This window comes from Eptatretus burgeri, chromosome 5 (assembly GCF_056783735.1).
Source record: "Eptatretus burgeri isolate ZD-2024b chromosome 5, Ebu_testis_v1, whole genome shotgun sequence".
In the NCBI taxonomy this organism is placed as follows: domain Eukaryota; kingdom Metazoa; phylum Chordata; class Myxini; order Myxiniformes; family Myxinidae; genus Eptatretus; species Eptatretus burgeri.
In genome coordinates, this window is record NC_140965.1 from 33143459 (window position 1) to 33166204 (window position 22746).

The following is a 22746-nucleotide window of genomic DNA, read 5'->3' on the forward strand; positions in this document are numbered from 1 at the left end:
TTGACAATTTTATTTGGTGATCTTTCTCATAGTTTGGTTTGACATGCTCGAAGCTTTGATTCTGCAAAAAAGAATGTCCTGCATTCTTGTCTCATCCAACACCATATATCTTTGAGTAAAACACCAATGGAAGGACCAAACGTCTTTTGAAGCAATTCAAAAGTTGTCCGAGTACAATGTACAATTCCACAATGGTGGACAATTTTGCCCATTGACCTGGACAGCCTTCACTTCACCATGTTCTGACATGCATCCCATGCTTTCTTTTTTGCCCGAGTTAAAAGCATTGTTTTTCATGATCGATTTCTGTGACTTTTTGTCAGCTGTCCTGCACTGTAATGACATCGCCTGACAGAGAGACACAGACAGGAAACTGCTGCTACTTTAATGTAGAGATGATCAACACATGGCATGAAGGTGCAAGAGCAGTGTCAGTTTGGTTCCACCCACTGGGGCATGATCAAAAGGTCAAATAGCGAAAAATGCAATTACGGGCACATTCTTAAACATTTCAAAATGAAAATTGGTATATGCAATCAACATTGGGAGACACATGAAATATGTAATGATTTTGTTGGAATTGTCCTCTAGTTCATGCGGCAGGGTGTGGGGACTTGTGGTCACAGGGGTCAAAACGTGGAAAAAAACAAATTTAACTCAAAATTTGATATTGGGTCATTCCTGTTGGAACTTTTTTGCCATCTTTCAACTTTGCTTTTTGTGGAAAGTGTGGGGATTTCGGATGGCATGCTCTCGACTTCGCCCTAGTCTTCATTTCATTTGGTGAAGGAGGAAAGTAGGGGTAAAAGATGGGTGGTGGCAGAAGTGAGACAATGGATCAATAAAAAATTAATTTTGACAATCAAAAAGATTAAATATATTCATAATAGTGTTACACTATGGACTGGAAGAACACACTTGCCAACCGACAACACGCAATGATGCTTTCGAGATAATTGCAAGAACGAGCTTGAACTGGATGTCTGAAATGCAGAAACGCTGTGCTAATCGAGAACAGTATGTTTTGGACTTTCAATGCAATGCGCTCTCAACATGATAAATGCTTGAGTTTAACGCAGCAAATGCACTGAGATAAAACAAGGAGAGTCACCATTGCTCAATAAACTTTCTAAAGAGTCAAATGTCTGCTTGCAGTGAATAATTCAACGGGTGTTTCAGGAGGAAACGTTTTGGCCTAAGCCACAGTAACGGAACCTGTTCCCCCCATTCTGCTTGGTTTCTCCATTGTTTCTACTCTGTACTGTCAAAACAATAATTGCAGGTGGCACGTGCAGGAAATGAGTTTCCACGAACACTAATGATCGATTCCCGTTAGGTCAACATGCAGGGAGTCTCTAACTTTATATGGTGCTGAACTTGAATGCTGACAAGGAAGAGGATGGGTGTGCCTGGAAACCATCAAAATATGGAAATAATAATGGAAGGATGTTAATTTAAAAAATTTCCAAAGAGTTAAAATGTCATCAACAATGACATTATTGTAATGAGTGACAAGCAGTAACAAAAACATCCATTCTGACATTTCAGGTGTTGCACCTAATGCTCACTGCAATCAGATCCGAATAAAACTGCAATCTGGTGCATTGCCAGCAAGAAACGGTGCATCAAGGAGTTCACCATTCTTCAGAGGGAACACTAAACAAACTGTAATCCACTTGCATTAAATTACATAATTGGACCAATACTACAAGGGCATTGAAAAAGTCTGGCGAACGACCAACAGATACTTTTAAAAGTCCAAGACACATCAGAAAGTATAATGCCACATATGATATCATGTGTATATATATATATATATATATATATATATATATATATATATATATATATATATATATCCATAAAAATACATTATATATATATATATATATATATATATATATATATATATATATATATATATATATATATATATATATATATATATATATATATATATATATATATATATATATATATATATATATATATATATATATATATATATATATATATATCTATAAAAATAAATATTTATATATATCCATAAAAATAAAAAATATTTATATATATATCCATAAAAAACACATATATATATATATATATATATATATATATATATATATATATATATATATATATCTATAAAAATAAATATTTATATATATATATCCATAAAAATTCATATATATATATATATATATATATATCCATAAAAATACATATTTATATATATATATATATATATATATATATATATATATATCCATAAAAACATATATATATATATATATATATATATATATATATATATATATATATATAAATATTTATATATATATATCCATAAAAATACATATATATATATATATATATATATATATATATATATATATATCCATAAAAATACATATTTTCTTCCAACGTACATCAATTTAAATATCTTTGTCGATTGTGAGTTTCTCGTTTGCTTTAAGTTATTGAATGCCGCTGAAAAGTGGAAAGTACACCAATAATAAAAAATAAACCTTTCCCAAGTAGCATCTTGTTTCCTCCCCCCACGACAATGCAAAGCAGCACATGCCTTATGCGAGTGTGCAGCCGGTATCGATACTCAATTGTACTCAAAATCCCAAGAGGTAAATGACTGACTGAACTTCAACATGGGATGATTTTAGAATGCCATAGGTTTGGCACACTTCTGTTATGTTGAGTCTCCCCAAATCAACTGCTGGGTAATGTCTTCAGTAAATGGAAGACAATATGTTGTGACAATGTTATAAAGAGGATAGGCCTGCAGGCCAAAATCATTCACCGATGGGGAGAATTTAACAGAGAAGCTTAAAAAAACAATGGAATGGCACAGCATTATGTCTGATATATCTCTTACGATTAGGGTTAGAGTGAATATATTGGTTACACAAAGGGATTCCTGCTATTCAGCACACAGCTGTAGTGCTGACATGAGTTCGGCTGTAAGGAAAATTACTCGACCTTCTGCTCTCTGATTGATCGGAATGGGCAGGTTTCTAAAGCTTGAGTTGAAACCTCTTTCAAAACTAAGGTGATTACTGGGACCCATCACTCTGTTAGCATCACACTGACTGACTAGGGTTAGACTATTGAAGAGGAGAAAAAAAGAGAGAGGGGGGGGAGAGAAAATTGCTTGAAATACCTTTCTTTAAGCACTTTGCTCTTCAGCAGCTATTCCTCTTAATTCAGCCGAGGCTGAGCGAAGCAAGGTTGAGGTAGTTTATTCCTGGTACGTGAAACATCCTGCAACTCATGGCTGCAGAAAATGGAGTTTTTGGAACGTCGGCTCGGCTGCATTTTCATTTTCCATCCAATCATCATATAACTGTGTATGACGTTTCTTATTTAGTCAACTTTAACCATTGCACATGTTTCTTATTTAGTCAACTTGGTTGTGGGATGGTTTTGAAGCCCATAAAATACAAGTTGATGAGTCTTCCCTTCGTGTTGGGAAAGGAGGTGCACAGAACACACTGCAAAAGCACATCTACATTTGTCACTGGAGATGGTTCGAGCCCAAATTTACTGAGCCTGAACCAAAATAAAACGGGAAAAGGCAGGAATCTCAAATCAATTTCCTGCAATTTTCTAGGAATTCCCAGGAAACAATTTACCAGGAAGGAACCAGAGCTTGGGTACTATTGTTGTGGTGCCGGGTTCAGTGGTGAGGACGACCACTAGATGGAGCTTCCCCCCCCCCCTGTGGGTCGAGGGAACCGCTCTGAGGTAACTCGCCTCCGGATTGGACGAGGGGTTGTTGGGCGATCAGTGGCCTCCTCTTATTGGTCGGGCCGAACACTCCATCTGGCTAAGGCGGAGTCGGCCCTGAGGTGATGAGCCTCCTGATTGGTTTGGTGGGGGAAAATTGTGGCCATCCGTGATTGGAGGAGGTCCCGTGGGAGGGGACAATGACCACCCTCCCCCCACCCCCCCCCGTACGTGTCTGAGAACCCAAACGGAACAACCAGGGGAGCACCCTATTCTCCAACCACCCTTGTCGCGGGGAGGGGCGATCCCGGGTCGGCTGTTGGGCCGGCCGCTGACGATTGGACAAGCTCACGGTGGGCGGAGGGAACCTCACCCCTGTGCGTGACACGTTGCACGTGGGTGATGGATGGCGATGGTGCGAGAACGAAGGATGGATTTGTTGGCATTGGGTATTGCAAAAATCTAACTAGAAAATAACTCGCAGCGCACACATGTAATTCGCTTTCGACATCGGGAGGAATCTAACTATACACATACTTATTGAAATAACTAAGCTGAGGGACTGCTGTCTGTTTGTGTGCAAATGGCTTCCAGATTTGAAACACTATTTGTTTGAAAGCTTTTCTCAGCTAAATTTTGAGAAAATTAAGCTTGCCCTATCTCTAATCTCGATCACACATGGTGTGTCAGCGGTGTGGCACAATTTCTGCCGGTGTGGTGCAATAGACAACATAGAAGATAATGAGCATGTAAATATTATAATGAACTTTGTGTTGACCGAAACTTTCAATGGAGTCCTTTTACATCATATTTGCACAAGGGCCTCAGCCGACATTCCACAACATGGTCGAGGATGGTTGTGGACACCTTTTTCTAGTTCAAGTAATAAAAAAAACTTTTTTTTAATGTGAAAGGATTTAGGGATGGTACGCCAAAAGTATGTAAACAAGGAAGGGATTGTCGCAAGAAAATTATCAGGTGAAACCATCGCTACATCTTTCTTTGAATAATGGTTGTTGCCTGAAAATGAAACAATACACATTTTGATTTGGGTTCACAATCCGCACAAACAACTGACTCCAGTGTGTGTGTGTGTGTGTGTGTGTGTGTGTGTGTGTGTGTGTGTGTGTGTGTGTGTGTGTGTGTGTGTGTGTGTGTGTGTGTGTGTGTGTGTGTGTGTGTGTGTGTGTGTGTGTGTGTGTGTGTGTGTGTTGGTTGTTATCTCCACCTGCGGGTTTTGAAAGTGGAATAGAGTCCTCCCAGGTCTTGAAGTATCCACTTCTGTTTCAGTAAGGGATCATGATTCATGGACCAAACTATGAAGTTTTCTTCCTCGTAAAGTGTTGTGCCGAGGGCTCTCTTTCGGATCTCCTCTTTAGGATCATCACTGAGTCCCAGACAGCTTCTAAGTGTAGTTCTTTTGTGGTAATATTCCAAGGGATGCTTTTTAGTCTCTCCAAAAGGTTATTATTATTAATCATTCTCGTTGCTCCAATTATCACTGGTGCAATTTCAGCATTCTTCAGTTTCCAGGCTCTTTTCACTTCATTTTTGAAATCTTGGTATTTGGTCATTTTTTTGATTTCTGCATTGTTTCGGTCAAAATCATTGGGTACTGACACCTGAATTAACAATGCCGTCTTTTCTTTTTTTACCTAAGTACGATATCTGGTCACAATGCTTTGTTTTCTATGTTCAGTGTTCACACTCGATGGGATTATTCGGTCGTACGTGAGGATAACTTCCTTTCTTTTTCAATGACTGCTTTTGGTTCACGTTTCCACGAATTTTCTGGAACAGGGATATCAAAGTTTTTCAGATGTGCCAGCAGATCACTCTACAAATTATGTTGTGCCTTTGTGTATACCACTGTTCTGGCATGAATTTTTATTACACCTCGATAAGAGGTGGCTCGTGTTTTCTGTTTCTACCTTGCAGAATCTATACTTGTCTGATTAATTCAGTCCTACCATCTTCATAAAGCCATTTGTCGTGTCCCTGGTCTTGGGCATTTATTATGTTTCGTTCTCCATCCCAGTTGACCTATTCTGAGCTATTCCAAAGAGCCTTGTTTGTCGATGCCCAGTCTGTCCAATTATTTTTTCTGCTCTTTTGTCATTCTCACATTTGTCGGTGTAAATCTATTGATGTTTTCATTATATTTTTCTTTTGTCTTTTTTTTTTTAACAATCGTTGGGGCTGTATTCCTTAGCGATTCAGTTTCATGTGTGAAGCACATTTCCTGTGCACATGGATACAGGGATGGTGTTTGGAATTTTTTTGCTCGCTGGGTTAAGGATACATTTTCTGGTTTGCTGTCTTCATGTTTGCATACAAATTGGATTTGGACTTTTCCTGTCACATTTATCGTTCTTTTATTTGTTGGCTTCGTATTTGATGTCTTATTATTATATTTGCTGTGTTCGTGTTTTATTTGCTGTCTTCATTTCTTCTGATTTCGTGTTTCCATACAAATTGGATTTGGACTTTTGCTCTCACTTTGAATGTAGAGGTATATCCGTGTCCTTACTATCCCTGGAAGATCCCTTGATGAATGTGTGTGTGTGTGTGTGTGTGTGTGTGTGTGTGTGTGTGTTTTTACAGTTCGATGCTTTATTGGTCAAATTCATACATGGAAACAATCAACATACACTATCATTGCTTATGGATACAAGGATGGACAAGCAACACCTATTATTCAAAGAAAGATGTAGGGATGGTTTCACATCATAATTTTCTTGTGACAATCCCTACCTTATTTACAGACTGTTTGGTATCGCATCCCTCAATTTGCATTTTTTTTAATGTTTGGTTTTTATTACTCGTTTCTGTGTTTTAAAAAAAAATATTTAGATGGTGGAGAATTTTATTTTGACTGCACGATTAAATATCTTGTCAATGATGTGTGAAAATACTGCATTAAAGTCATACTATTATATCATTGGCTGCAATAATATTCCACCATTAATCACACTCATGCAGGTGTGATTGTCCCTCAGCCAATAAGGGACTTTCAAAATGATGTAATCTGCCTTAAAATGCTCGGTGCGCATACACAGAAATCCAGGAAGCTGAAGAGTTTGGGACAAAATGAAATGTAGTATGTGTCCGGAATAAGGATTTTCACTTGAAGTGGCTCACTAAGCTTCTAAATGAAGCTGAAAATACTTGGAAAAGTAACTGAGAGAAAGGCTGTGCTTCTGCACAACGAAAGACTTAAATAACTTTCTCAGCTCGCTGAACGGGCACCTGCTCATTCTGCAAGCTACGGACCACATGAACCAGTGTAAGGCCTGAGAGGAGGGACGTTTACAAAACAAACCCTCTGGCGGATCGCCACCAGTGAATGGACTATGTATATGGATTTGGTTCTTTCAAACACCGATGAGAAGGACATATCTGGGGCTTTTGCATGTACAGGGTAAGTTTAAAATAATATTTACTAATAATCATTTTGGGAGGGGGAGAGGGGACTACGGGAGCTGTGAGGGGTGTTCTAAATATTGTCACGGGGTGGCCAGCCCAGGTTAAAACCCCGACTCAATTTGTGGTGCCGGGTGGTTAACATCGACAGCTCCCGGATGGCTGAGCAGTTCCTTAGTAAGAGAAGGCGGACACGTTGATCCTCGGAGATTTTAACACGTGCTCGAAGGGCATCACAGAGGGCAATGGTGGACGGGTGGAGGAGCACAGGGAATTAAACGGCTGCACAGGGGGGTTATCCTCGAACCCACTACATTTACACGACTACAGTTTCTTTAAAATGAACACATTTAATGAACATAAAACAAATATTTACAAAACATGATAATTCAAAAGGAAATAAAAATATTAATAAAGTAAATAGATCCCACAGTCGAGGCCTCACACAAAGACTCAAATACGGACAACAGGGAAACAAAATAAAAAGAAAAACCCTCCTTCAAAACTATTGCTTTACTTAGTTTGGCCCAGAGTTGATCCTTGTGGAACTAGAATCGAGACGCTTCTCTCATAGCAGGGCAGATGTACACTAGGCAATCTGCGAGCGTCACCCCACATAAAGGCTCAAAGCCCCAGTGTAACGGCTCATGACATTCACGAGGCTCGGGGTCTGTTTACAAACTTACTGAGTCCGATACCTCTCAAAATGTAACAGCCTTCCTCTTTCCAAAAGTGCGCAAGCCAACTCTAATTCTCTTCAAAAGCATCATCTGCCTCGTGGGTTGCTCATACTGTCCTCATGTGTGCGCTCTGCCGATCTCTCATCCTATGCAGTCGGAAGCCTTCCACAAAGCGCAACCTGCCTCCTGTGTCCTCCCTTTTTCTCTTAGGATCTGCCACCTCCCCTATACGCTCCTTCTTTCTCTTAAGATCTGCCCCCGGGCATGGCCTGCTCTCACCAAACCCGGGAAGGTGGGTCTTCTCCTGCTCGGCTGGCTTCTGACGTCATGCCATCAATCGTCCTTTGGGGGCGTGACTGCTTGTTGTCAACCTTTGAAGGCGGGGCTTTCTACCGTTTTGTTGTGGTTTTAGGGACATGTTCACCACCTTTATTACCTGGCTTGAAATATAAAAACATAGGGAAAAAATCACAGAGGGCAATCACATTTTCGGGAACTTACTTTTACTCCCTAAGCTAATTAACACCGCACCACCCGTGTGTGGTGACACGGAACACTTAAGCTCACAGATTCCCAACTTACTGCATCGAGATGCTTTCAACTCGTCCATGGACCAAGCAACTCTACACAATGCTAAATTCCCTATTAAATTCCTCCAACTACCTCCACAACCATAACAATATATTGTTTGTTTGGTCCCGAGATCACAAGAGAAATTACACTATATTTTTGCATCTGGTGTATGAATGTATGTGAGTGTTATATCCACGGCCCCGATGCTAGAATGCACGAACAGTAAGTAGTATGACTACAACACCTCTCAATCAAGGACATTCCTCATATTCCTATATTCTCTTGAGTCCAATTTACACATTCAGGAACACAATTATAGTTAACCAATTTTAAATTGCACCTCTTTCGTTGAAATGCTGAAAATTATATTTAAAAGACGATTTAAATTGCACATTTTCACGCTACAATTGACAGGTTAAAATAACTGATGAACAGAACTGAATCAGTGTAAACACACACACACACACACACACACACACACACACACACACACACACACACACACACACACACACACACACACACACACACACACACACACACACACACACACACACACACACACACAGCGCATGCACAAAAAGCCTCATTTCGCATTAATACGTCATTTTGAAAGTAGTGTATTGCGTCGCCGTGAGTTTGCCCCCACCAGCTCATTGAAAGGCATTGTCCCATCCACCAATCTTGGCCCTTCATTGCTCTATGCATGGGGATGCACAAATGCTAACCGTTACTTTGTGGAATCCTTTCAAGTTATGAAAAATTTGAGTAGTCATGTAAAATGCAGTAAATTTGTATCTAAACCAAGTACTGAACTTCCCATTCTTGAGTTAGACTGTCTGAAAAGAATGATAAAAATTAGGATCGCCTGTCCTGAAGCTCATCTGGATCAACAGCAACAGGTACTGTTTTGGGTCTGTCAGTTTTGTAGCTCAGAAATGCTGTCAAATAATTTCATGAATATTGTTAAAAGTGAAATCCTCCGCCGATGACTGTTCGGTACTTTATAGATTTATAAGTTGACATCTTGGTAGATTTTTTTAAATGATTTGTTGTGTTATTAGTTGAACTTATATGGAATGTCCATGTCATCCCCACATACATGTAGTGGACAAAAATAATAATGAATTGTCCCAAGTGGGACAGACAGTCATCTCCCAGTGGAGGGTGGTCGTAGTCAGGCTGCATTAGGTGATAAAGAGGGTATTAAGGGGACTTAAAGGGTCTTTGGATTATGTAGGGTCTGCAGAGTCTTCGGGGTCTCAAGCATTTTATGGGGTTTAAGGGTCTTAATGATCTTAGGGGTCTTCGGGTTCTTAGTGTTATGAAGGGTCTAAAGGTTCTTCGGAGCCTTTCAGGGCGTTTAATGGTCTTAGGGTTTGAAAGGGTGTTGAAGGGTATTAGTGTTCTAAAGGGTCTAAAGGGTCTTAGGGGGTCTAAAGGGATCCAAAGTATTGAAAGAAGGACTAAAAGGGACAAGAAGGGATTGTCCCCCCACTGTCTCCCACTTGGGGCTGTTGAGCTCCCTGGGATGTTGCCACATGTGCATGCACATGTCCATTCACTGAGAACATGGTGAAGGATGACTTATCAGACCATACCACATTCCTCCATTGCTTGGCAGTCCATTGCCAATGCTCTTCGGACCACTGGACCTGCAAACGGGTGTTGCCAGGTGTTATGGTATCAACCCGCCCTGAAATGTGCACAGCAACCCGGCTATGGTATCCGCCCTGAAATGTGAACAACTAAACCTTCAAGTTGGTGTGCAATTTTTAGTATTTTGAATCGAAAAGTATTGAAAACTATGAGGTGAAGAAATAACTTTACTTATAGTGAACAGAGGTTATGTTAAATTAGTGTTTGTCTGTTTGTCTGTGAGCAGGATATCCAAAAAGTTATCGACGGAATCGGACGAAACTTGGTGGGCAGGTCGGATGTGTGACAAGGACAAATTCCTTACATTTTGGTGAAAATCCAGATCCAGATTCAGATACCAGAATTTTAAAGTGATTTTTCACCATTGAGAGATTGGGCTAAAAACAATATATCGCAGTATATTTCAAAAAGTTATAGACAAATTCAAACAAAAAAACTTGGTGGGTGAGCTTGTTCGATGATACGAACAAGCTGATTCGATTTTGGTTATGGTACAGATGCAGATCCTGCCTATCAGTGGGCTACAAAATGTAAACTGTTCAGCCTTGTGGACATCTGCGCTCTACCGAGTGTCGTTCTAGTTGAAAGCTGTTTTGAGACATCTACAAATAGCACAGAGATGAAATGTTGTTTATTTGTTCATTATCCTGTTCAATTTTACTTTTTACTATTTATTTATAGCCAATATATAAGCATTGCTCTGTATTACATCATAGGTGTGGAATTATTTATTTGTCATGCTCTTGAATGGTCAGTTGCTCATTTTGAAGATCTGCTGCTGTGTAAGTCAGTAGCTCATGAGAACAAACTGGGTTACGTTCACTTATTAAACAATGAAACGTGTAATTTGCAGCAATTCATTAATGGTGAGAATGGCTGACAAACATAAAGGCAAATTTTGTAATGATATAAATCAACTCGAGCCTGGTGTTGACTTAGTGGCTAGGGTGGCTGTCTGAGGATCCTCGGATCCTGAGTTCGAGTGCCGTTGGCTGCTGAATGAACACCAGGTGCAGTTGACTCAGCCTGCCATCTTTCTGAAGTCGGTGAAATGCGTACCAGCGTACTGGTAGAGGGGCACAGGATCAGCAGCACAGTTGCACTTCCAAGAAATGATAGCTACCCAGCAGCCAAGCTACCACATGCAAGAACAGGACAGTTCAACTCTGTTGAAGTCCCTGGCTTCCTTTCAGTTAGATAATTTTTGATTAGTGAGTTTTTGTGATTAGTTTTGATTTGATTTGATATTTGATTAGTGAGTTTAGTGCTTCTGCAGTTTCATGGCTTTCTTTGTAGATTTACTGTGAGATATAGAAGGAGAATTAGAGATAGTCCTGTTTCTGGGTTTGATTCCTGAAAGAATACAAATCGATTATAAACTCTTCAGGTGCTTTCATCACCAACAAGCTGTGTCACGTGGTATTCCTTCTTATGCAGGCTGTCCTGTTTAAAATGTAGAAGAATCTTTAGAATTCCACAGAACATGGATCTCACAAAATTCTCAAAAATTTGAGGCTACCGTGAGTCTTGTAACATGGTCAAATTCCAAATTCCTACTCATGGGTTCTCTCACCATTGACTGCTCTCACTGACTTGAAAGGTGTGCAGAAGGCAGTCTGAATAACAAGGTTACTAAACTTGGAGCTACAAATATCGCAACACTGAAACATTGAAGTTCGTTTTAGCAAACTGACCAAAAATTCCCCAGGAAGAGGAATGAACACAATTAGCATCAAAGACGACAAGGGCAATCAGTAGAGCACATACTTAGATCCAGATCCAGATCCGGATTCGGATGTTCACCCAAATCTAAACATTTCTTCCTCGTCACATACTCAAGCTCTCCTGCAAATTTCATCCAAATCCGTCGACAAATTTTTGAGATATTTTGTTAACAAACAGACAGACAGACAGACAGGAGTGAAAACATAACCTCCATCCACCTTTGGTGGTGAAGGCAATAATATTGCAAATGTATTTATGTTTAACATGTTCACTTGCACTCTTCCTTCCAGGGCCACAACGGAGTGATGCACTATCATCACGTCACAACCTCTCCCGACCCCACTCAATATTTTCTACTACCATTAACCACATGTAGATAAAGCCTCTTCGTTGAAGGTGACTACGTTTTCAACCATCTTCTCTTTTCCTGTTTCTTAATTCCCATTTTTGTTCCATCCTACTATTTCTCCACTGCCCCACTGCTCAGTGATGTCGTTTACCCTCTAGCATCTTGCTCTCCCATGAGCTTACATTTTGTTTAAAAAAACAAACCCCATACTTCACCTTCAGAAGTGAAACACCACATCAATATCATCATATGATAGCATATGCAATTTCAATGTGTCTATGAATGTTTTTCATTGAATTCATAAAATGAATAGTCAAGATATCAGATCTTTAACAATCGTAACATCAATCATATTTTCAGAAAGCATAGACAAATGCTTCATAATATCCCATGTCAATGTTATCTTTGGAATCCCTCATATATATATATATATATATATATATATATATATATATATATATATATATATATATATATATATATGTATATATATATATATATATATTGACAATTATGAATGCCAATGAGACCACATGCACTTTTTCACTAAAGGACGTCAGCTTAATGAATATCCAAGCATTCCTTTTGCACAGTTTGATTTCTGCTTCCGATGATGTATTCTGTGACGCCCATAAACAAAGTAGTACGTGCGAATGCTCAGAGGTCCCAGCACTCAAAATCCCGACACATTTTACAAAATTCAATTGAACTACTCGTGTTGCATTTCCGAGTCCAGCAAGCTTCCAACAACCACTTTGTCAATTAACTGAACAATGTGTGTTGCTGTATCAGGTGATTACATAGCTGGTGTGTAATATTTGCTTTCCAAAGTAATTTTCCTGGTAAATTTAAAGGATTGCCATTTTTACTTAAATAAGAGGCAATGATCAGGAAATAAATTTGATTTTAACCTTGATAGAAGACGAGTCTTTTACCGAAACAAATTTTTAGTCAACAATCTCCCCAGTGTACTCACATATGATGTAATAGTCGTGTTTATCACGGAACTCCAGGCCCACAACGCTGGGACTGAACTCCTGGAACTTGAGTGTATACTTCACATGTTGTGATGGGCGGTTACACGTCAGTAGAGCACTCGTTGCCGTGCCAGCATCACAGCGAAGAGCGGCTTCTCGGCTCACGAGGAAAAGCCGGTAATACTCCCCGGGAACATCGGCATCCCCTAAAGGTGGAATGCTGGCAGAATGGGTGGCTGTCCATGCTCGGGAGGAATTGGTGGCCAAACCTGGAGCGTGGCCAAACTTTACAAAGCTCCTAACCGTCGGAGGAATGGTCGGAGGAAACGTGGGAATCTGTGGACACACAATGTCCAGCTTGTCGCCCAGGCGAGGATATACGACGATACCTCCTTTGGATGACGCAAAGCTTTAGGGAGCAGTGATGGAGAGAGGATGGGGAAAGAATAAAGAGAGAGTGAGAGAGAGGGGATGCAGAAAAACAATGTTAGCACTGCTTGACTTTGTTAAATTGATTGATTTCTTGTTTTGTCAGAAAAAAACGAATTATGCAAGCATCCTAAATGCCAAAGCAGGACATCAGATCATTTGATTGAAAAGAGAACTCTTTTTGACAATCGTTGAAATCATGATGGTTAAGTGATGTGATTTAATCACAACACTTAAACCAAGCTCTTGCCCTCATTATTGGAGAATCATTAAACCCATATTTCAGAGCTCAAGATATTATGAAACTACAAAACAATTCCATTCCATAGTAATGACACGTGAAAGCAGCTAAAGCAAAATATAATTTTTCTGGTCGCTTGTCAGCAGAGAAAATCTTTAAAAACAGGTCATTCATACCTACGTGAGCTTTCATTTACTCAAACGCAAGTTTCGACGAGGCTATTATGCGCCATGTCATAATTCAAATACAGCTGAAGATTACAGAACACATTTTTCTCTTTAATAAATCTTAAAGGTTTCACAAGTCACTGCAATAAAAACAATGGCATATTGAGAAGCAATTTGTTATTTATCGGAGAAAGTTTCAAGTTTTTTTTTCTTCCTCTGTAATTACTATATATTGCGTACCACTTCACACCACGACCCAGGCACTTAGTATTATAAGCTTTGACCAAGAAGTTCTATCAGTTAACTGAAACATTAAATGTTGTATTATGCAGAAAAATATTACCCGGTCGAGCAATATAATCGAACCCATTCTGACAAATTACAATACAGGGTCAATCAAATTCCCTGAATAAATGTTTTTCCTCAATCTAAAAGTGAAGTTCACAAAGCTGGAGTGTGGAAATTTATAAGAATCAATTATTGAAAATTGTTTTTCTATAAGCCCTTTTTGTTGGACTAGAAAGATACTTTAGAAAAGGTACCTCTGGCAGGAAAGGTGGAGCTATATCACTCCTCCCCTCTCCCCATAGGTACAGGCCATACAGTCTAGCATATATGTGCTGAACATCCACAGAGGGTGACACTCGAGTTGAATGCATATTGGGAAATTTCAAATGATTAATGCACTGAACTAAAGGAAGGAGGAGAATATTATAATATTGTTGCGGACCCGGGGTCGGGGGCGAAGACCACGAGTGGTGAAATACCTTAGGTTCCCACCAGACTCACCGGAATCACAGGCCGTCACACACGAATAACTTTGTGACATGGCGGTCGTTAATCGACCGTGAATGTCAATAACTCGACCATGTGACTTCGGGTCCTCCGTCTCATAACGTTCACCTAAAGGTCACGTGATCTAATTACCGGGGAACACAACCTCGGGACGCACTTGCTTAAACCGGATCACCTTCTCAGATCAGATGCAGCTGAGCGGAACTGCCAAGCACGTACCGGCTCGGAAACAGCTCGTTAGGGAATAAGGTCCCGGCTAAACTAGGGTGTGGGTCATGCTGGACCAATGAAAGAAAACACGAAAACGAGCTGGGAACATTTCTATAGAACGCATTTATTTACAACCAAGCGAGGAAAAGTATGTGGCACAGTGAATGGGGTGTTATTTTATGAACATCAGGAGATAGCAAGGAATTTGTGGGGTGCTGCAAAAGACAACAACTTACAAAAGTAGACACAGAGCAGGATTATCGCGACTATCTTCGGCAATTTTACTTAATCTAAGACAGGCACTATCACACACACACATACACACACACACACACACACACACACACACACACACACACACACACACACACACAGAAAGTTATATAGCCAAGAAAAAGAGAGAAAGTTGAGGATGAGCGCCCTCTAAACACCTAACACGGACAGCTGACCAACGTAGCCCAGGCCACTTAGGGAGGGATAAGTGGGAAAGATACCGGTGTCTACGGTGTGGGAGTGGAAGGTGCGATGTATGTGACATGAGGGGTGCAGTGTCGTGCGAGAGGAAAATTTGATTGCGAATCAGTAACGCGTTCTTCTTTGTGCATCCACAGGAGAAGGGAAAGAGGGGAGTAGAGAGAGAGAGAGAGAGAGAGAGAGAGAGAGAGAGAGAGAGAGAGAGAGAGAGAGAGAGAGAGAGAGAGAGAGAGAGAGAGAGAGAGAGAGAGAGAGAGGGGAGAATAGATGTATGAGAATGAAGATCTCTAACATCACCGTGTAATGACCTGTATATGTGAGTTTGCACCTCCATGGGATGCTCCGCCTGAGCATGCCCACCTCTTGATATGGCGCGATATTTCCTCCTTATATATTCGCCGGGACTCGTGGCAATGTGCGCTCCGCACTGCTCCGCCGTCTCTGGCTGGTGGTGAACCCTTCTGGCTTCGCGAGGGTGAAAGCATATTGAAACCATGGCAGGGAGTCCAAAGGACGGCAGTTGCACACGGATAATGTTCTCGAAGAAGAAGCTCTTTCAATGGCTCCGCATTGCCCCCTTTTATAAGCCCCAGGTGAAGGATGGGGCGAGGACCGGAAAGCGATGCACTGTGGCCCAAATCCCACTCCTCTATTTGGCCACAGTGGCTCCAGCCACGCCCTGCCAGGCCGGACCAGAAACCAGCTCAGATGCCCACCAGCTTTGGCAAGGCTCACAGCTCCCGGCTTAACATGCTGAGCACGCACCTCAAGCTGGCACCACGGCCCCAAACGTTCACCGAGTGTAGTTTGTATGTCGGATGTTAGCAGACTTTCTCCACCACCCATGGTCTCCTCCCAGAGCCACAATGCACATTCGGGACCAAAACCAAATCACTGGATCGCCCTTCCCACGACCCCTCCTCATTGCTTACGGTCTTGCCATGGTCAGATGACTGGATGGGGGCTGTAATAATTCTGGACACTCACTCAGGATGTTCCTGGTGAAATGCGGTGGAGAATATAGCGTCTCTTGCGTGGTCGAGCATCGCGCGGTGCCAAGAACAATGTCTGACGCCATGCGGTGATTGAAATAGAATGGTGAATTGTAGCGATGCAGAGGTACGATGGGGGTGGGGTGTGGGTGGGAGTATATTTCCCGTGTGAGGGGGGCATTCGTGGTCAAAGTGGTGAGATTTGGTGAGTGAGGTGAGGAGTAAGGTGAGATGCTGGTTGGGAATTGATGCACAAATTTGAATGGAAAATGGTGTGCAAATTCCCGGGGAAGGTTGTCTTGTGTGCAATGGGGACGATCCGAGCCACGGGAGGCACCGTGGTGTGCCTATTAAACAATTTTCTGTTGAATGGCGTGTGTGCTTGCATGCTTGTTTGTGTATTATGGCTAAAAGGAAAGGGTTCAAGTGGAGGTCAGAGTAGGGATCAAAGAGATATTTATTAGACCTAACTATGGGTCCCACACAATGCAATTTGCCCCGTTAACCCACCAGACATGAGGGAAGGACTAACTACACGAATAATAATTAAATAACTGCCTGTGGATCACTTAATGTTGGGTGCCATTACCTTAGAGGCATGCAGTTTTACAGAACTACACCAATATTATATGAGGCGCCACGAGGAGGAGTGATGTAAGGGACACATCGTTCATTTTGGAGTTAATGCCATATAGCACTATTTTAACCCTTCCCCTATCATCCGAGCCTATCATCATCATATCATTAAAAAAATGTCGCTTACATCACTCCTCCTCGCGGGGCCTCATATTGTAACGGTCTGTCAGTCCGATCCGTTTGTAAAGGTTCAAATCTGGCGAGTTGCTGAGGGACCATGTCCGTTCCCCTCCTCAGAGACCACCCCCCCTCCCGACTCTTGCCGGATTCTCATGCCAAAAGGCCATGTTACCATACAGATTGGGATCTCTGTGCCAGGTGAGTGCCATGCCGACAGCAATCACGGGACAGATCTTATCTTTGGCTGAGCAACCAAAATCCACATAACCCACAAGGACTATGACCAATCTTTCCCTCACATAGTTTGTATTGGATCCACCAGATGAAACCGTAGGGACAAGCAGGAAGAGCTGGACACCAAGTCAGGTTTATACATATACGAGCAGGGTGTGCTTACACATTGTGTAAGCATACCAACTGTCCTTCCCCATTGTCTCAGGCCGCTCACCTGCATTCAATTTTTCATTTATTTGTATTTTCATTTACGGATGCTTTCTGATAGTTCTGTGATTTTTTTCCTGGGGTATCAGCTTCAAAGTCCATTGGCACACAAAATTACCGTGCTTCCCCATTGTCTCGGGTCACTCACCTGCATTTTTTTTCATTTTTTTCCCATTTATTTATATTTTCATTTATGGATGTTGTCTGATGATTCTGTGATTTTTTTTCTGATGTACCGGCTTCGATGTCCATCGGACATCGAACAGGCCCATGCATCGCTACAGGCCCATGTCTGCCAGCTGTATCTTTGTAATGACCTACAATTAGAGGGCGTGGGGAGACTAGGAAGTGAAGTTGCAAGGGGGTTGTGATAAGTCTGAGAGGTCATTGGTTTGAACCACTGGTGAGTCCTACCAAAGACGAAAAATAATATGTCCAGCTTCCTTGCTTGACACTCAGCACGGATAAACAACCATAGGTTGGCGACGCTCGTGCAGGCTTTGATGGGCCTCATGGCCTCCTCCTGCCTCGAAGTTCCTTGCACAGAAACTCAACATATTATTATTATATTATTATAACATGATACATAACGTCAACTGTAGTATCAGCAAAAAAGGTGCATGCCTCATATGATAGATGGCAGATTTGTATGAATCTGGTACAAGAGGTGGATCTCGATGACAATGATAAATTGGTTTAAAAAGCAATGATGGTGTCATGCACATTAAACCGTGAAAGCTCTCTAAAGCAAAGAATTTCACCAAATTTAGCTGCTACATCGTCGCTTTGCTTTTACAGCTGCACTCTTTTAACTCCTGCTATTTCCTCTGTTTCCAAATGAAAATAACTTTGGATGCAATTTGATCGGATTTTTATTTATTTATCGTAGATGATGTATGACAAGGTATTATAAGGAGTTTCGATTAAATAGAGCTCCTTTAAAACACCGGCTTACAAGGTCAAGAACACCACTCCAGTTGTCAACCAGTTGGTCGACTCCCAATAGATCTTCAAGGATCGCGTCACATTTAATGTCAAGAGAACCATACCTGCTGACATAACACATGGTGCAGTATATAACAAAGAAAGCTTTTTCTGTATAATCGATTTGAATTTCAGACATTTATATACACATCCCAAAGGGTTGTTTTTTTTTTGTCTTAAACCAGTAAAGAAACAATATGCCCAGAGGTTCAGAAACGTGAAACATGTGGAAAAGCCTCATTCAGCTCAACACGAGAAGAGACAATGCGGCAAGTGAGTAATAGAATTTTAAATTGCATTAGCTGTAAAACTAGAAAGCACTGTAAATCTACCCAACTGTTTAAAAATCCCTTCATTAAGAAGTACACTGGTATGTTTATGGCCACGGACTAGTGAGAAATTAATTGGATAACTAGACTTAGCATCACCTGCTTCCTGCTGTCCATCTGCTTTTGGCATATATACTGTACACTAGGAAGAGTACCCGTCCCAAGTGCTGGCAAAAGCCAGCACAAAAAATGAAAATCCAAAAACATCCAACTTTTTTTTTTCTTTCAAATTTTTGAAAAACCTTTTTGCCTAAAACACTCCCTAGCACTCACTGATGAACCTCTGGAAAGTTTGACGAAGATCCGTTCTGCCATCTCATAAAAAAAAAAAAAACAAGAAGCGAATACTTCGATATCGCGTGGCTGGGGGCAGTAAAAGGTTAAGAATGATGAAACAATTTTGCAGTTATAAAATTTAAATGTAGACACGGTGAATTAGCATGCATGATGGGAAGAGTTGTGACGTTGGACAAATTTATATTTATAGTCCTCAGATCAAAGGGACGTACGCGGCCATAAGTGTGACAGAAGACACAGGACAGAATAGCCAATTATATAACAGCGCGATGTCGCCACGCTGTTAAATGCTGACACACACAGACAAACAGCTGTCTTTTAGAATGGATTCGATGATGCATTTGAGGAACATCCTGCATCCGGGTCTGTGTGGGTTGAACAGAGCAACAACGCATTTTATGTTATATTCGAGCAAAAAAGTTGGGGGGGGGGTCAGGGACAATCAATATTTTGTCTCCCCCTTCGTTAAAAAGTGGGTGGGGACATATCCCCCCATCCCCCACCCATCAACACCCATAATTCTACAAGAGTGTTAAGCCAGGACGTGCATTGTCATGCCAACATGATGTTATCCCTTCAGTGCATTTTTGTGGTGTATCTTTGCATATGAAGTTGTATTTTCTGTCTGTCCGTGTGTCTGTCTGTCCATTAATGGAATCGGTCCCACCGGTACTGGTAGTAACCCCATCATAATGCATACCGTTGGTATCCTCTTGACAAATGGAGATGCTAAAAAATATTTTCAAACCTTCAGGGTAGGGGGATCAGGGTGGGGGAAAGACCCCAATTCTCTCTGTGTCAATGTGTATCGTATACCGCCACCCGGTGGTAGGCAGTATGTATTACAAATCATCCTCGATCTAAATTCTAAACTCTAAATTCCTTCCACACAAGGTATGGATGGGTACCTCTGCTAGTTATTTATAATATCACATTAAAATTTTTGGTTGTTATTTTCCAGGTGCAATACCGAAGAGAGAATGTCACTTCCTTCAGTTGAAATCATTGTAATTGCTTCAGCCATAATTGTGTGAGGCACGGTGACATTTGTCAACACTTTTAGGATGAACAAACTCCGATTTTGCGATCTCTCGATCTGGTATCTCAGTATCTGGTATTTTGGTGTATTTTATTATTCTTGTTAGTTGTGAAAATGTTCGCGAATAAAAGGTTCACCTTATAAAATCCTTATGACCACTCAAGTTGTTATTAAGTGTAACGTTTTGTACACATTCAAATGGGTGGCCATTTTCCCCCGTGCCACCCCTACATATGGGTTGCGATCATACTCCATGAAACATCAAAAGCTATGAAAGTGCAAACTTACACAAGGCCTTTATGGACACCCTTTACTATATCTTTTATCTAAAGCTCATGAAGGAGCTTATAGATAAATTTAATGCAGTATAAAGACATGAGTAGATGTGAGTGTACTTTTTCATGAATTGCAAGGACATTCGTAGATAATTTTGATGAATGAACCTGGTTTATGAGATCTGCACTTGGATTCTGTTAACACATGAGCCAGGTGTTCAGAATAAACACCAAAGAGGTCAACTTTTTATTCGTTTGTTTTTTACAATGGTCGCAGTGGTATGAAAGTGTCATGGCGACAGTTGTTTGTTTCCCAAAAAAATGTCACATGTCACACATAATGAACGTAACTCTCCGCAGGTAAATTCCTTGTCGCAACATTTCACGTCAAAAACACACATTGCCTTTTATTTTTCTCACCCGTGCACAAGCTTTTCCTGCAAACTCCACACAACCGGTTTGGCTTTTCTTTACCGTGACGCCATCTGGCTGGATGGATGTTTGTCTTACTCAGTGAGAACATTTTCAGTGTTAGGCTCTCCCACTTGAATAAAAAAAACCCTCAAAATTAATTTCATATAAACCGCAATGGAATTAATATCTCAATATCCTTTATAACTCCTCATTATAGGAGAATGATTTCTAAAATTCAGGAGTACAATTTGCTCGGTTCAGGACAATGAAAAGTTCAAAGGAGGCATATTTAAATTGACATTTCAATGCAAGGAAATGCAAGGATCTTGGGCACAGGAGCCGGGCATTTGGCCCATCATGCTTTATCCATACCCTGCCAATTGAAAGTATCAGTATATTTACTTAAACAGTTCACTGGAGCAGTGGTGGGGGAGAAGGAAGATTGGGGAGGGGAAGAACAGTGGAGGCAGGATTAAGGACATCACCAGGGTGCTTTTTACTATTGATTTTTTTTTAAGGGATGAAGAAGATTGTCGGGTGAGAGATGAATAAGTATTGACAGTGCATTCACTTTTCAACGAAAGCCTCTCAGAGATATAATGACTACATAGGTGTACAATGACCCATACTTACCTGAGCGACCTTCCAGTCCTGGCAACGTCCAAATACCGCTCGTTCCCGAAATGCTTCTCTACACCCAATTCCAGTTTAAACCTATCTATTGTTTCTGCTGCTACGACGATTTTGAAAGATCATTCCACGCATTAACTACTCTGAGTGAAAGATCCTTAACTTAACACCATCCCTACTCTCCTATTCTTTATTCTGAAACTCTGGCTCCGAATCCTGACACTGTCCATTCTGCTGAAAAACGTATACACTTATTTTGTCTACACCCTTCTATATATTAAAAATCCTTATCCGATGAAAAGACTAATGAAAATGTCAGATGAAAATGTCAGATGAAAAGCTCACAAGTTTGTTTGAAGATAAATATTGACGGTTAACAAGAGCCCCTTCAAACTCATTTGCAATATTCATCTTTGTCACTTTGAAAGGTTTCTTGAGACGTACAAACCTGTTCGTTACTCATTGTGGTTTTAAAAAAAAAGCATGTGTAAATAAACTCCAAAAAGCTGTAATTAGTACGATACAAACATGAAGTGTTCTCCCATCATTTGATGTCAATTTGTCAAATGAGAGTACAGTACACATATCTGAATTCATGACATTTCATAATAGAGTTTGGATGAATAGATGGTTAAGTAAAAATATCGTCATTTACAGCGCCTATAGAAAGTCCACACCCCTCTTTTCAAATTTTTCACATTTTGTTTCCTTATAGCTTGGAATTAAATTGTATTCAATCAAACTTTTTCCACATCATAACCCACAACTTCCAAGTTAAAAACAAATTCCACAAATTTCAGAAAATTAATTAAAAATACAAAACTAGAATATCTAAGTTGGATAAGTGTTCAATCCCCTGAGTTCATACTTGGTGGAAGCACCTTTCACAGCAATTACAGGTGTGAATTTGTTGTTTTTTTGGAGGGGGAGGTTACGGGTTTCCTGGGTCAAAACTAAGATCCTGGCTTTCAATGACATCTTGAATGCTGCCATCTTGTCTGTACCTGTTTATGGTGAGGATGTTGAGGTCAGAGAGAGGTTCACTTACCTTGGCAGTGACATTCATGTATCCACTGGCTGTGAACAAAAGGTCAATAGACATATGAGTCAGACCTGGGGAGTCATGGATTCACTGGATCTTGGGGT

The 22746-nt window shown here is 40.6% G+C and overlaps 1 protein-coding gene across 1 annotated transcript in view; it reads right to left on the reverse strand.

The window, feature by feature from the left end:
- Positions 1 to 22746, reverse strand: part of LOC147026189 (ephrin-B1-like) — a 140572-nt gene that overhangs the window by 110588 nt on the left and 7238 nt on the right. Inside the window, exon 2 of the mRNA XM_085881326.1 lies at positions 13127 to 13536. Coding sequence (XP_085737452.1) covers positions 13127 to 13536 — 410 coding nt within the window. The remainder of the gene's footprint in view (positions 1 to 13126; positions 13537 to 22746) is intronic.